Below are 13907 nucleotides of genomic sequence, written 5' to 3'. Positions count from 1 at the left end.
CATTTGAATCAGTTCTAATGAGATGGATAAAACTGGAGCCCATTATACAGAGTGAAGTAAGCCAGAAAGATAAAGACCAATACAGTATACTAATGCATATATATGGAATTTAGAAAGATGGTAACGATAACCCTATATGCAAGACAGAAAAAGAGACGCAGATGTATAGAACAGACTTTTGGACCCTATGGGAGAAGGCGAGGGTGGGATGATCTGAGAGAACAGCATCAAAATATGTATATTATCAAGTGCAAAACAGATTGCCAGTCCAGGTTGGATACATGAGACAAGTGCTCAGGGCTGGTGCACTGGGATGACCCAGAGGGATGGGATGGGGAGGGAGGTGGGAGGGGGGTTCAAGATGCGGAACACATGCAAATCCATGGCTGATTCATGTCAATGTATGGCAAAAACCACTACAATATTGTAAAGTAATTAGCCTCCAACTAATAAAAATAAATGGAAAAAAAGAAAAAGGCATTCTACTGCTAAATTAGAAGTCTAAAAATTCTTGGACTTATGCCCAACACAGTAGGCACTTATATCCACCAGTAGGGTGGATATGTGTGACAAAGGACAGAGAATATAAACTAATCATAGTTTAGAAGATCTTTCAATGTAAATATGTGCTGCTTCTATCCAAATGTCTCTAAAAGAAAAAATATTAGCCCAGAGCAAAGCAGTGAAGGCAGGAGAAATGAACCCATACCAGAATCTGGAGAATGCATTGAGCAATATTCTCAAGCCAATAGATGACTTCTGCACCAAGTTCTTTGTGGGAACAGAGGTGAGTTGGAATTACCTGCTTCTAAAATTAGCATTTAAATTACATTTAGATATATGATTATGGCGTCTATAGTATGTTTGTCTTATGAGGGGTTACAATACTTTTTTTAGTCTTCTATCTTTTAGCTTACAATATTAATCCTCTTTTTCATATTTTTATATGCTTGCTTACATTTAAAAATTTTAACCTCAATGTCTCATATTTGAATATTTGAATCTCATATTGGAATAGTCTATCAAGTTCTTAGATGTCTTTAAATTCATAAATGTGAGCAGTCAATAAAATTAGATATAACTTTTTACTAACAAAAGTCTATAAAATGAGGTATGACTTTTTACTAATAAAAGACTATAAAAGTAGGTATGACTCTTTTTACTAATAAATTATCAACTTGCAAATATTTATCAAACTCCTATACCATATGGAAAAACCATGCTAAGTGTTTCAGATTTACTAAGAAAATATATTGCTTTGTTAGGCCAGTACAATCTAGTAGGAGAGTGAAAAACTCACTCAATTCAAAAGGTAAATAGCAATTGGACATAGTAACAATAATGACAAAATATGCATAAACATGAAATTTACTATCTTAACCATTTTTGTGTGTACCATTCAGTGGTACTAAGAACATTCATATCATTGAGTATCTCTCACTATTTCATTATCCCAAATTAAACTTTTGTCCCAGTTAAAGCAGTAACTGCATTCCCTACTGATTCCAGCTCCTGGCAACCACATTTCTACTTACTTTATCAATGAATTTGACTATTTTAGTAGTCAAATATGAGTGGAACCATATAATGTTTGTCTCTGTGCATGCCGAAGCTTAATAGCCAGGGATGACAGCTTTAGAAAGAAAATCTTTAAGATGAACTATGGATGGAGTTTCCTGACATTGTAGAGGAGACAGGGATCAAGACCATCCCCAAGAAAAAGAAATGCAAAAAAGCAAAATGGCTGTCTGAGGAGGCCTTACAAATAGCTGGGAAAAGAAGAGAAGCAAAAAGCAAAGGAGAAAAGGAAAGATATAGCCATTTGAATGTAGAGTTCCAAAGAATAGGAGAGATAAGGAAGCCTTCCTCAGTGATCAATGCAAAGAAATAGAGGAAAACAATAGAATAGGAAAGACTAGAGATCTCTTCAAGAAAATTAGAGATACCAAGGGAACATTTCATGCAAAGATGGGCTCAATAAAGGACAGAAATGGTATGGACCTAACAGAAGCAGAAGATATTAAGAAGAGGTGGCAAGAATACACAGAAGAACTGTACAAAAAAGATCTTCACAACCCAGATAATCACGATGGTGTGATCACTCACCTAGAGCCAGACATCCTGGAATGTGAAGTCAAGTGGGCCTTAGGAAGCATCACTACAAGCAAAACTAGTGGAGGTGATGGAATTCCAGTTGAGCTATTTCAAATTCTAAAAGATGATGCTGTGAAAGTGCTGCACTCAATATGCCAGCAAATTTGGAAAACTCAGCAGTGGCCACAGGACTGGAAAAGGTCAGTTTTCATTCCAATCCCAAAGAAAGGCAATCCCAAAGAATACTCAAACTACCACACAATTTCATTCATCTCACACGCTAGTAAAGTAATGCTTAAAATTCTCCATCCAGGCTTCAGCAATACGTGAACCGTGAACTTCCAGATGTTCAAACTGGTTTTAGAAAAGGCAGAGGAACCAGAGATCAAGTTGCCAACATCCGCTGGATCATTGAAAAAGCAAGAGAGTTCCAGAAAAACATCTATTTCTGCTTTATTGACTATGCCAAAGCCTTTCACTGCGTGGATCACAACAAACTGTGGAAAATTCTGAAAGAGATGGGAATACCAGACCACCTGACCTGCCTCTTGAGAAACCTGTATGCAGGTCAGGAAGCAACAGTTAGAACTGGACATGGAACAACAGACTGGTTCCAAATAGGGAAAGGAGTACGTCAAGGCTGTATATTGTCAGCCTGCTTATTTAACCTCTATGCAGAGTACATCATGAGAAATGCTGGGCTGGAAGAAGCACAGGCTGGAATCAAGACTGCCAGGAGAAATAATCAATAACCTCAAATACGCAGAGGACACCACCCTTATGGCAGAAAGTGAAGAAGAACTAAAGAGCTTCTTGATGAAAGTGAAGAGGAGAGTGAAAAAGTTGGCTTAAAGCTCAACATTCAGAAAACTAAGATCATGGCATCTGGTCCCATCACTTCATGGCAAATAGATGGGGAAACAGTGGCTGAGTTTATTTTTGGGGGCTCCAAAATCACTGCAGATGGTGAATTCAGCCATGAAATTAAATTACTCCTTGGAAGAAAAGTTATGACCAACCTAGATAGCATATTAAAAAGCAGATACATTACTTTGTCAATAAAGGTCCATCTAGTCAAGGCTATGGTTTTTCCAGTGGTCATGTATGGATGTGAGAGTTGGACTATAAAGAAAGCTGAGCGCAGAAGTATTGATGCTTTTGAACTGTGGTGTTGGAGAAGACTCTTGAGAGTCCCTTGGACTTCAAGGAGATCCAACCAGTCCATCCTAAAGGAAATCAGTCCTGGGTATTCATTGGAAGGACTGATGTTGAAGCTGAAACTCCAAAATCTTGGCCACCTGATGCAAAGAGCTGACTCATTTGAAAAGACCCTGATGTCGGGAAAGATTGAGGGCAGGAGGAGAAGGGGACAACAGAGGATGAGATGGTTGGATGGCATCACTGACTCAGTGGACATGAGTTTAGGTAAGCTCCAGGAGCTGGTGATGAAACGGAGGCTTGGCGTGCTGCAGTTCATGGAGTCGCAAAGAGTCGGAATCAACTGAGCGACTGAACTGAACTCACTGAAAGCACAACACCCTTGGTTTTAACTCCTTTTCAGTGACTTCTTCATGATACAGGAAAAATCCAAACTTCTTACACCAAGGCCTGTACGTTCCTGCATAAATTTCCTCCTTTCTCTCTCTCTACCTCATCTGTATCAATTTCCTCACTCTGTCTCCTCTGATTTTTTTCTCTCTCATTTTTTGTACCAAACTCTTTCCTGCCTTTCAGGTCCCTGCACTCCTTGGAATGAATGACATTCATCATTCAGCAGTTATTTATTGATCATTTAATATATGCTGGGCACTGTTCTTTGCCCAGGGAACATAGCAGTGAACAGAACAGCTAGAATTCCCTGCCCTCTAGGGGCTGACATTCCAGTGGGACACTCTTCTACCAGCCCTTGATGTGGCTGACTGATCCTTCTACTTTGGATAAAGAATTTAAGGGAGTTTAAGGGGGGCAGAGGGCTGAATCAGGAGGGAGTAGAGCCTTGGAAGCAGAGAGGCCAGGTTGACTGTGATCCCTGGTGGGCCCACCCAGGGGTGAAGAGAGCCTGAGCAGTGGGGACGAGAATGTCACATAGGTGTAAGGGGAGTGGAAGTGTCAGAATTAAGTAACCAGATGGAGAGGAATGTGAAGGTTTCTAGCCAGGTAGCTGGTGATATAATGGGTATATATCTTAGCATGTGTGCTAAGTCACTTCAGTCATGTCCAACTCTTTGTGACCCTATGAACTGAAGCCCACCAGGTTCCTCTGTCCATGGGACTCTCCAGGCAAGAATACTGGAGTGGGTTGCCATGCCCTCCTCCAGAGGATGCCCACCGCCCCCACCCGCCAGGGATCAAACTCATGTCTGCCTGTGTATCCTGATTTGCAGGTAGATTCTTCACCCACTGAACCACCTGGGAAGCCCAATATAATGGGCTCTCAACAAATATTTATTAACTGGGTACAAACTATTCCTTTGACTCAGTTCAGTGTCAAAGTTCCTCATTTCAGCTATGAGAGCCAGGAGACTCTCTTAGAGGACTTTGGTAAAGGCTGAGGTCACATACATAAAGCTCCTGACAACTCCAGCAAGCACTGTCAGTTCAGTTAAGTTCAGTTCAGTTGCTCAGTTGTGTCTGACTCTTTGTGACCCCATGGACTGCAGCAGGCCAGGCCTCCCTGTCCATCACCAACTCCCGGAGTTTAGTCAAACTCATGTCCATTGAATCAGTGATGCCATCCAACCATCTCATCCTCCGTTGTCCCCTTCTACCCCTGCCTTCAATCTTTCCCAGTATCAGGGTCTTTTCCAGTGAGTCAGTTCTTTGCATTAGGTAGCCAAAGTATTGGAGTTTCAGCTTCAGCATCAGTCCTTCCAATGACTATTCAGGATTGATTTCCTTTAGGATGGACTGGTTGGATCTCTTTGCTGTCCAAGGGACTCTCCAGAGTCTTCAACACCACAGTTTATGGTGTTGGAGTAAATCATAGCCCCAAGGGTGACGTGTACAGTAGACATATCCCAGGTGCCTGTTCCCTTAGATTGTGTACCAAGAGGGGAAGGAAGACTTGTGCTCAGACTCTGAATTTCCAGCACCAAACACAGCCCTTGTCTGTCAAGTGAGTTGATGTGGATGAATAAAAGCACAGATGAGTGAAAGAGTGGCCTCGGTTGCTTGAGATTGCCCTACACTTTGTGTAAATCAAATGTTTTTCCATCTCCCCTCCCTCACCTATAATCCCAATCCATCCCCTTCTCTGAGTCCTCTTAACTCATTTTTTGATACACCCTTCTCTGTGTTTTCCTCTTATTATCTGGTGAAAAAAAATGAGATTAGGAGAATATGTCTGGGTTTTGCATCTATAGGATAGTGGCATGAGACTAAATTTTTTCTCTAAACCTTTCCCCATCTCTGTCATTCACTGGTTCTGTCTTTCTCTTCTGAGCGGTAATTTCTGCCTTTTATTTACACCAGGTTCCTTTGTCTTCTCTTCTCCTTAAAATGGCCATAAATAGAACTGGAATATATGTTACTTGTTATGTTGTTTGGTTGTAACTCTGTTTCCTGTTCTCAGCATTCAAAGATGATGTGTACAATATGATGAATACTTATTTCCTCTTTCTCTCTTATTGCACGATTATTTTGTAACATGCTGAGAACAAATCGCTGAATAAACCAGAGGAGATCCCTCCCCTTCTGGAGCTTTCCATCCATTGGGACAATTTTCTGTTAACAACAGACTCTGGAAACCCAGCAGTTGGACTTTGTGTAGCTAAATTATCTTCATAATTGCCTGTGTTCTCCCAATCACTGTGTGCAGATAAAAGCTCAACAAATTCATTTGTTTGCTTAATATAAAATCAAGTAATCATTTTTGAACCTTTCCCCATCACCCTCACTGCACCAAATTGTCATTTGATTAAATCAACCTGCTGCTTTGTGTTTGGGTTGCAATCAGTCTTAGCACATGAATGTGAGGTTTTTTGTCTCTTAAGTTGTCAGTGTACTCATCGGGAACCTGTCGTGTTTTTAGGAAGGTGAAGTGATATACACAGATTGGAAAATGGAAAGAGACCCTGAAACTGGCCGATTTATGGGTAAGGTTTTTTTCTTCTTTATTGTTTCTATATGTTTCCTATAATTTTTCAATAATTCAATTCACTTATTTTTAATTGAAAGATAATTGGTCAACAATATTGTGTTGGTTTCTGCCAAACATCAACATGAATCAGCCATAGGTATGCCTATGTCCCTTCCCTCTTGAACCTCCCTTGCACCTCCCTCCCCATCCTTCCCATCTAGGTTGTTAAAGAGTCACACAGCAAATTCTCATTGGCTACCTATTTTACATATGGAAATGTACATGTTTCCATGTTATTCTCTCCAAACATCCCACCCTCTTCTTCCTCCCCCCACCATGTCCATAAGTCTGTTCTCTATGCCTTCCCTCCCGAAGCACTGAGGAGCCCTGGCCTGCCTTATGCGAGGGAAGGCATGTGAGGTTCTGACCCTACACTTGCTATTAAAGTGAGGGCTTCAGATAAGCCACACCATTGTCACCTAGGAGCTTGTTAGAAAAACAGGATGCTACCCCAGGCCTACTGAATCTAAATACAGATTTTAATAAAATTCTCCAGGTGATTTGTTTTCACACAAGAATTTGAGGAGCACTAATCTGTTGGTGCTTAAATTATGGAGACTCTTGGACAATTCAATTTTAAAACAACAATGCTGTTTCAGTACTTCAGCAGTGTGGAAAACCTGAGTCAAGGTGAAATTATAAGCTAAATTCACCATGATCTTGAAGACCTCAGCACTGTAAGGGAGAAGTAACTCTAGGGGCTGGGACTAGTGGTGTCCATGTGTTCCCCTGATCCTAGGCCCAGACTCTGGGCAGCTGAACAGAGGTATGAGGGTCACACCCAGGTATGAACAAGAATCAGAGTCAATGATTCAGGCTTCCCTGCTGGCTCAAGAATCCGCCTACCAAATGCAGGAGACGCAAGAGACTGGTTCAATCCCTGGGTTGGGAAGATCCCCTGGAGAAGGAAATGGCAACCCACTCCAGTATTCTTGCCTGGGAAATCCCATGGACCGAGGAGCATGGCAGGCTACAGTCCATGGGGTTGCAACGGTTGGACATGGCTTAGTGACTAAACCACCACCACTAATAAGCAAAGTTCCCCCACCAAAGTTCAGAGCCTTGGAGCACACTACAATTACAACCACTTGCTTTAATGCTTTGGATTTTATCATGGCATGAGCATATATTTGACCTACTTTTCAGAGTATGGAATAACCATGAGATAAGGAAGAGGAAGGAAGGAAGGTTCCAGCTCCTGGAACCACTTGAACCCTGTGGAGCAGTGAGAAGAAGCAATGAGGCTTGGTTTGCAGAGGGGGTCTAGTCAGTCCTGTGGGTGGATGGAGCAGATGGACCTATGTGCGAGTGATTGAGGTCCAGAGGTCAGAGCTACCGCCTGCAGGGGACAGCTGTTGGGGCTCAGATCCCCACCTTAATCTTCACTTATGAGTCTGGTTCTACAGGCTAGTGTCTGCCTTAGACCTTCGAAATCAGCTTCATCAGCATTGCCTCCAGGGTGGTCATTTTCATCTGGAAACAAAGGCATTCCTACTTTTCTTACACAAGTCTCCTGCCTAGAGACCTAAATATGTGTTATTAACAAGAGTGGGGCATTGAGAGAGGATTGGATATGACTTAAATAAGAGTCAAGTGCATGTAGAACCGAGACTGATTTCCCATTTTCCAGTCATTTTCAAGTCCATGATTTAAGGTTGAATTCAACATTATATACTGAGTATAATATAACATAGTGAATTACATTCAACTACTTTTAGGCTGATTCTGTTTCTATTTATTTACTAATTCATGAATGTTAGTAGTGCATGTGCTGCAGGCCAGGCACACTAGTACATGGTAACAGTCTCCTCCACACCCTGGGATACAAGCTGAGGCAGTGACTCATTTTGTGACACCATGACTTGGTTGTACACAGATGGACATGGGTTCCTCCTGGTCTCAGATTTTCTTGGAGGCTTACCCTAAACTGCTTTTAAGGTAGCCCATGGCAAACAGGTTGAGCTATTTATTTTAAATGAGTCGTATTCCATCTACAGAGCCAGTGACAATAAACTTAAAAACCAAAAGCTTTATGTTTATACCTCTTTGATGTTTGTTCTTACTTTCATTCATTCATCACATCATTACTGAGAATCTACTATGTGCCAGGCACTAGGGATACAAAGATAAACAAGATAATTTCTCAAAGGAAATCGCTGATTTATTGGAAGTCAGCCACATAAACGAATGATGACATTACCCTGTCATTGCTGCTGTGGCTGGCAGCAAACACAGAGTGACATGGAATCCCACAAAGGGACCAACTCTCTTGGGTGGTTAAGAAAAGGCCCTACAGGGAGTTTGGGGGAGAACAGATAGATGTGTATGTATGGCTGGATCCCTTTACTGTTCATTAAAACTGTTGCAACATTGTTTGTTAATTGGCTATGCATGCTAAGTCACTTCAGTCATGTCCGACTCTTGTGGCCCCTTGGACCACAGCCTGCCAGGCTCCTCTGACCATGGAATTTTCCTGGCAAGAATACTAGAGTAGATTGCCATTTCCTTCTGCAGGGGAGCTTCCCAAGCTCCCAGGGATGAAACCCGCATCACCTGTATCTCCTGCATTGCAGACAGATTCTTTTCCGCCAAGCCACTGGGGAAGCCCTAATTGGTTATACCAGAATACAAAATAAAAAGTTTGAAAAAAAAAAAAGAAAGGCCCCACCATAGAGAGATACAGTTGAGCTGGGTCTTAAAGAGTAGATTTCAAATTTTCAGATGGAGAAAGACATTCCAGGTAGAAAGAGGAACAAATGCGAAAACACAGAAACTCAGAAGAGCAGTGGACAAGCAGGAAACAGGGAGCCCTCCTGGCCGAAGCATAGCAGTAGAGAGGACGACAGCGGCAGGAAAGGCTCCGGGAAGGACATTTGGGGCTAGATGGCAAAGAGCCTTGAGTGCCTCACTAAGCCATGGACCTCATCCTAGTACCATCAATATGATCAGAAAGTCACTCTGTCAGGAGAGCAGGGGTTGGATTAATTTATTGGTGGGTCTTCTAATGGAAGCAGGATGACCAGTTGCAATAGCCTAGATGAGGAATGGAGAGGACTGATGTGCAGGCAGGGTGATGAGGATGGACAGAAGAAGAAATTCAAGAGGGAGAGATTTAGAGAGAAACATGCCAGGGCTTTGTGACCAGTGGGATATGAGTGGAAAAGTAAAAGAGAAATTGTTTTTAATTTCTTGGCATTTAGTTCATTCCAAAAAAAGAGAGATAGAGCTCTAACCACCTACTTAAAGGGCATTTTAAAATCATCTTCTTACTTTAATACTTTAAAATTACCAATCAAGGATTTTGCAACATGGAAAGTCAAATGACACTTATTCCCATTAGATAATGGTTGAAGTTCAGGCACTGTCGATGTGTAGAGGTGCTGAACTGTAAATTGCATGCCTTACATTCTGTGAACTGGCAGTGTTTTCCTTGGGAGTTACCAGCCCAATGGCATTCATAAAGAGCATGGATATTTCCTGAGTAAAGATGAGGCAATTACTAGGACCCATTTTCTCTTGATCTGCCCCAAATTCAAATATGCAAGGCAAGAAGGAGAGTTTCTTCTTCTGAGAAGAAACTTCTGAAAGATGGATTACCCTGCCTGAGCTATGTGTGATGAAGAAGTCATAATCAAACAAGGCTTCCAGATGACCCAAGAAATACAGGCTGATGTATCTGATGATGATGACAGTTGACATAATCATCTCATGTACTCAACTCACAAGTTGGCACATGTCATGTGTCAGACACTCTTCCCAGTACTTGCCATGGATTAACTCATTTAATTCTCACAGCAACACTGTGGATTTGAACCCCTTAACCTGTCTGTGCTTAACCCCATCAGGATGCTAAATCCTTCTTTAGATAATGACTCTGGGAACTACTGTTTCATTTGTTTAAGTTTCTTACCTGACTGGGGGCTCTGGCATTTCATTGAATAACTTAAGGCCAGCTCCATTTACTGCTGAATGGCACTAAGGTCTTTCAAAGGACAAAAGGAAGGAAAAGTTATATGGGCCGAGAACATTCAACATGTTAAAGCACCAACCTTCATGTCAATGTATGGCAAAAACCACTACAATATTGTAAAGTAATTAGCCTCCAACTAATAAAAATAAATGAAAAAAAAACTATAATTAAAAAAAAAAACTGGAAAAAAAAATAAAGCACCAACCTTGATGGTTATCTATATTCCTATCACTGGTGATCATTAAATTTTGCAGAGGGCTTCTAGACTCCTGGATAGCCCTGTTCATAGAGTGAGATGGTATAGGAAATCCCAGCTCAACAAGGACAAAACCAGGATCTAGAAATACAGCATCAGCAATAAGAAAGCTGCTGGTTTCCAGGGATCTCCTGCCTTCCCAGGAATCTTCCAGATCACTTCAAGATGGCCTTAGAAATAAGTCTTCTCTGCTGTCTTCAAGATGGAGCTTTGGTTAGAGGAAAACTGGCCTTTTTGTTTGTTTGTTTTTAACTTAGAAGAGCTACAGTGAAATTTATACTTTATAAGTTTTTCAAGTAATTTTTAAATTGAGATAAAATTATACATAAACAAGAAATTTAACATGTTAACCATTTTTTCAGTATAGTTCCATGGTGTCAAGTATATTTACACTGTTGTGCAGCTGGTCTCCAGACTCTTTTCATCTTGTGGAACTGAAACTCTGTTCTGGTTAAACACTAGCTCCCACTCCTCTTTCCTCTCAGCCCCTGGCCTCCACCTTTATACTTTCTATCCCTATGAATGTGACTGTCATAAGTACCTCGTGTCAGTGGAATCATACAGTATTTGCCTCTTTGTGACTGGCTTATTTCCCTTAAAATAATATAGTCAATTTTCATTCATGTTGCAACATATGTCAGAATTCCCTTGCTTTTAAAGGATGAATAATACTCCATTGTATGGGTATACCACATTCTGCTTATCCATTCTTCCATTAATGGACATTTGGGTTGCTTCTACCTTTTCAGTATTGCAAATAATGCTTCTGTGAACATGAATGGACAAAAATCTCTTTGACATTGTGTCAGCTTTTTGAAAGATTATTATTATCTTAATAATGTTAAGATATTCTGCTTAATGTTACGTTGGTGTCCTGAGAGAAAAAAAAAATCGAACCTTCATGTAGTTATTATTATGTTGAGATTCAGAGTAAGTTGGTGGTTTCAGTACAAAGCAGCCACACACTGTAGTTTGACCTAGACAGGCACATATTTTTAGGGCCATCCCTGGGACTTGTGGGTGTGGGCAGCAAGGCGGGAGGAGCAGCCGGCTCCAAAGCCAGGCCGGGGGAGAGGAAACCAAGCCACAGCGGAGGAGACAGACCAGGGGAGCAGGAGTACCCTGGTGCCCAGGACAGAGACAAAGGGGAGGTCATCATTTAATATCCAAACCAGCTCATCCTCTAGTCTTCCCAGTGGCAATAAATGGAAAGTACAATGAGCCTGTTGCTCTTACCAGAAACCTGGCTGTCATTCTCAGCACTTCATCTCTTTCACCCCTCCTGTCAACTCTAGCTCACAAATATTTCTTTGATTATCCACTCTTCCCTTGCATCTTCATTCAAGTCACCATCCTTTCTCGCCATAACTGCAGCAATCACCTCCCATAGTGTCCCCTCTTTGCTTTTATCTCCTCTGCTCTATTCTTCCCACAGCAGTCAGAGAATCATTTCATATATCAATCAGATCATCTTCTAGCCCTAAAGGACTCATTAAATCACATTATACTTAGAATGTAATCTAAATGCTTTTCCTAATAAGGCTCTGGGCAGCACCTGGACTCACCAGGTCTTCATTTGCTTCCTATGTTTCACCCTGGGATTATCAATTGTTGTTGTTCAGTTGCTCAGTTGTGTCCAACTCTTTGTGACCCTGTGGACTGTAGCATGCCAGGCTTCCCTATTCTTCACTATCTCCTGGAGTTCACTCAAACTCATGTCCATTGAGTTGGTGATGCCATCCAACCATCTCATCCTCTGACACCCTCTTTTCCTCCTGCTTTCAATCTTTCCCAGCATCAGAGTCTTTTCCATGAGTCAGCTCTTCACATCAGGTGGCCAAAGTACTGGAGCTTTAGCTTCAGTATCAGTCCTTCCAACAAATATTCAGGATTGATTTCCTTTAGGACTGACTGGTTTGATCTCCTTGCTGTCCAAGGGACTCTCAAAAGTCTTCTCCAGCACCACAGTTTGAAAGCATCAATTCTTCAGCGTTCAGCCTTCTTTATGGTCCAACTCTCACATCCGTACATGACTAATGGAAAAATCATAGCTTTGATTAGACGGACCTTTATCAGCAAAGTGATGTCTCTGTTTTTTAATATACTGTCTATGTTTGTCATAGCTTTCCTTCTAAGGAGCAAGCGTCTTTTAATTTCATGGCCACAGTCATTGTCTGCAGTGATTTTGTAGTCCAAGAAAAAATCTGTCACTGTTTCCATTGTTTCCGCACCTATTTGCCATGAAGTGATGGGACTGAATGCTATGATCTTCGTTTTTTGAATGTTGAGTTTTAAGCCAGCCTTTTCACTCTCTTCTTTCACCTTCATCAAGAGGCTCTTTAGTTTCTCTTCACTTTCTGGATTATCAGACTCCAGTTCTATTGCCTTCCTCAAAATTATAGATGCTCTAAACACTTCCCAGGACTCTGTTGTGTATTATTCCTTCTGTCTGGAATGCTACTTCACACCAAAATCTTCCCGTGCCAAACTCAGGTCTAAACGGCTCACCTTCAGAGAATCCTTTCCTGACCATTCAGTCTACATTACAAATGTCCCTTGTTATTTTTTCTTGTGATATTTTTTCCTTCATAATACATTTCACATTTTCTTATTATATACCTTGGGATTTGTTTGTGGAGTATCTGTCTTTCCACTGGATTTTAAGTTATGAGAGGGCAGATCATGTTTGTTTATTAACCATTGTTTACCCAGCCATCCATAGTACCTGGTACTTACAAACAATCCACAAATATTTATTGACTAACAATCTATAACACTGACTAAGTGATGGATTACTAAATGAGTAGATGAAGAAGAACGGAAAGTGTTCCTTTGAGCCTGCAAAGTGGCTTTGATGGGAATTTCCCTGGACTTTCCATAAAAAGCGGAGGAGCTGTCCCTTGACAGATTGATTCACCCCAACTGACCTCTGGTTCTCCACTCTCTGACCTCATTAATGGGGACCTATCTGTCCATCGGAGATCTGCCCATTCTTCATTGTAGGAATGTAAACAGTGTTACGAAAGATGAAATGGCCTTTTCCACTCCAACAGCAAAGAAGCCCGTGAGCCTCTACACAGTCCATGATGGAGCTGTCCACACCGTTCAGAGGTCACCTTTCTACAAGGACATTATCCTCACTGTTGGGGGTTGGAACGTGGCCATCTGGAAAGAAGGTATTATGGTAAGTTGCCTGCAAAATGGAGGAGTAGGTGTGTGGTCCTTTATTATACAGAAAAACAATTGGAACAACAGACTGTTCTGACATAAAATGCCTTTGGGACGCTTTTTAGAAATATTAGAACAGATGGCCTGGGCCCCAGCCTGTCAGCAGAACCAATACAAGCCTTTGGAAAACACAACCATTTGCTTTTCTTCCCTGAGGGCAGGAAACATTTACAAGTCTTTTGTTCTCTGAAACCAGTGTTTTCTTCTAAATATATGTTGTG

The 13907-nt window shown here is 41.4% G+C and overlaps 1 protein-coding gene across 1 annotated transcript in view; it reads left to right on the top strand.

Annotated features, from left to right (window-relative positions):
- Positions 1 to 13907, top strand: part of DNAI3 (dynein axonemal intermediate chain 3) — an 80311-nt gene that overhangs the window by 56236 nt on the left and 10168 nt on the right. The window contains exons 17-19 of the mRNA XM_043876902.1: positions 657 to 787; positions 6125 to 6188; positions 13512 to 13642. Of these exons, the coding sequence (XP_043732837.1) occupies positions 657 to 787; positions 6125 to 6188; positions 13512 to 13642 (326 nt within the window). The remainder of the gene's footprint in view (positions 1 to 656; positions 788 to 6124; positions 6189 to 13511; positions 13643 to 13907) is intronic.

The sequence above is a fragment of the Cervus elaphus genome, chromosome 20 (genome assembly GCF_910594005.1).
Source record: "Cervus elaphus chromosome 20, mCerEla1.1, whole genome shotgun sequence".
Taxonomy (NCBI): Eukaryota; Metazoa; Chordata; class Mammalia; order Artiodactyla; family Cervidae; genus Cervus; species Cervus elaphus.
Note: the sequence above shows the minus strand (reverse complement) of the source record. Positions and strands in the feature narration are given on the sequence as shown.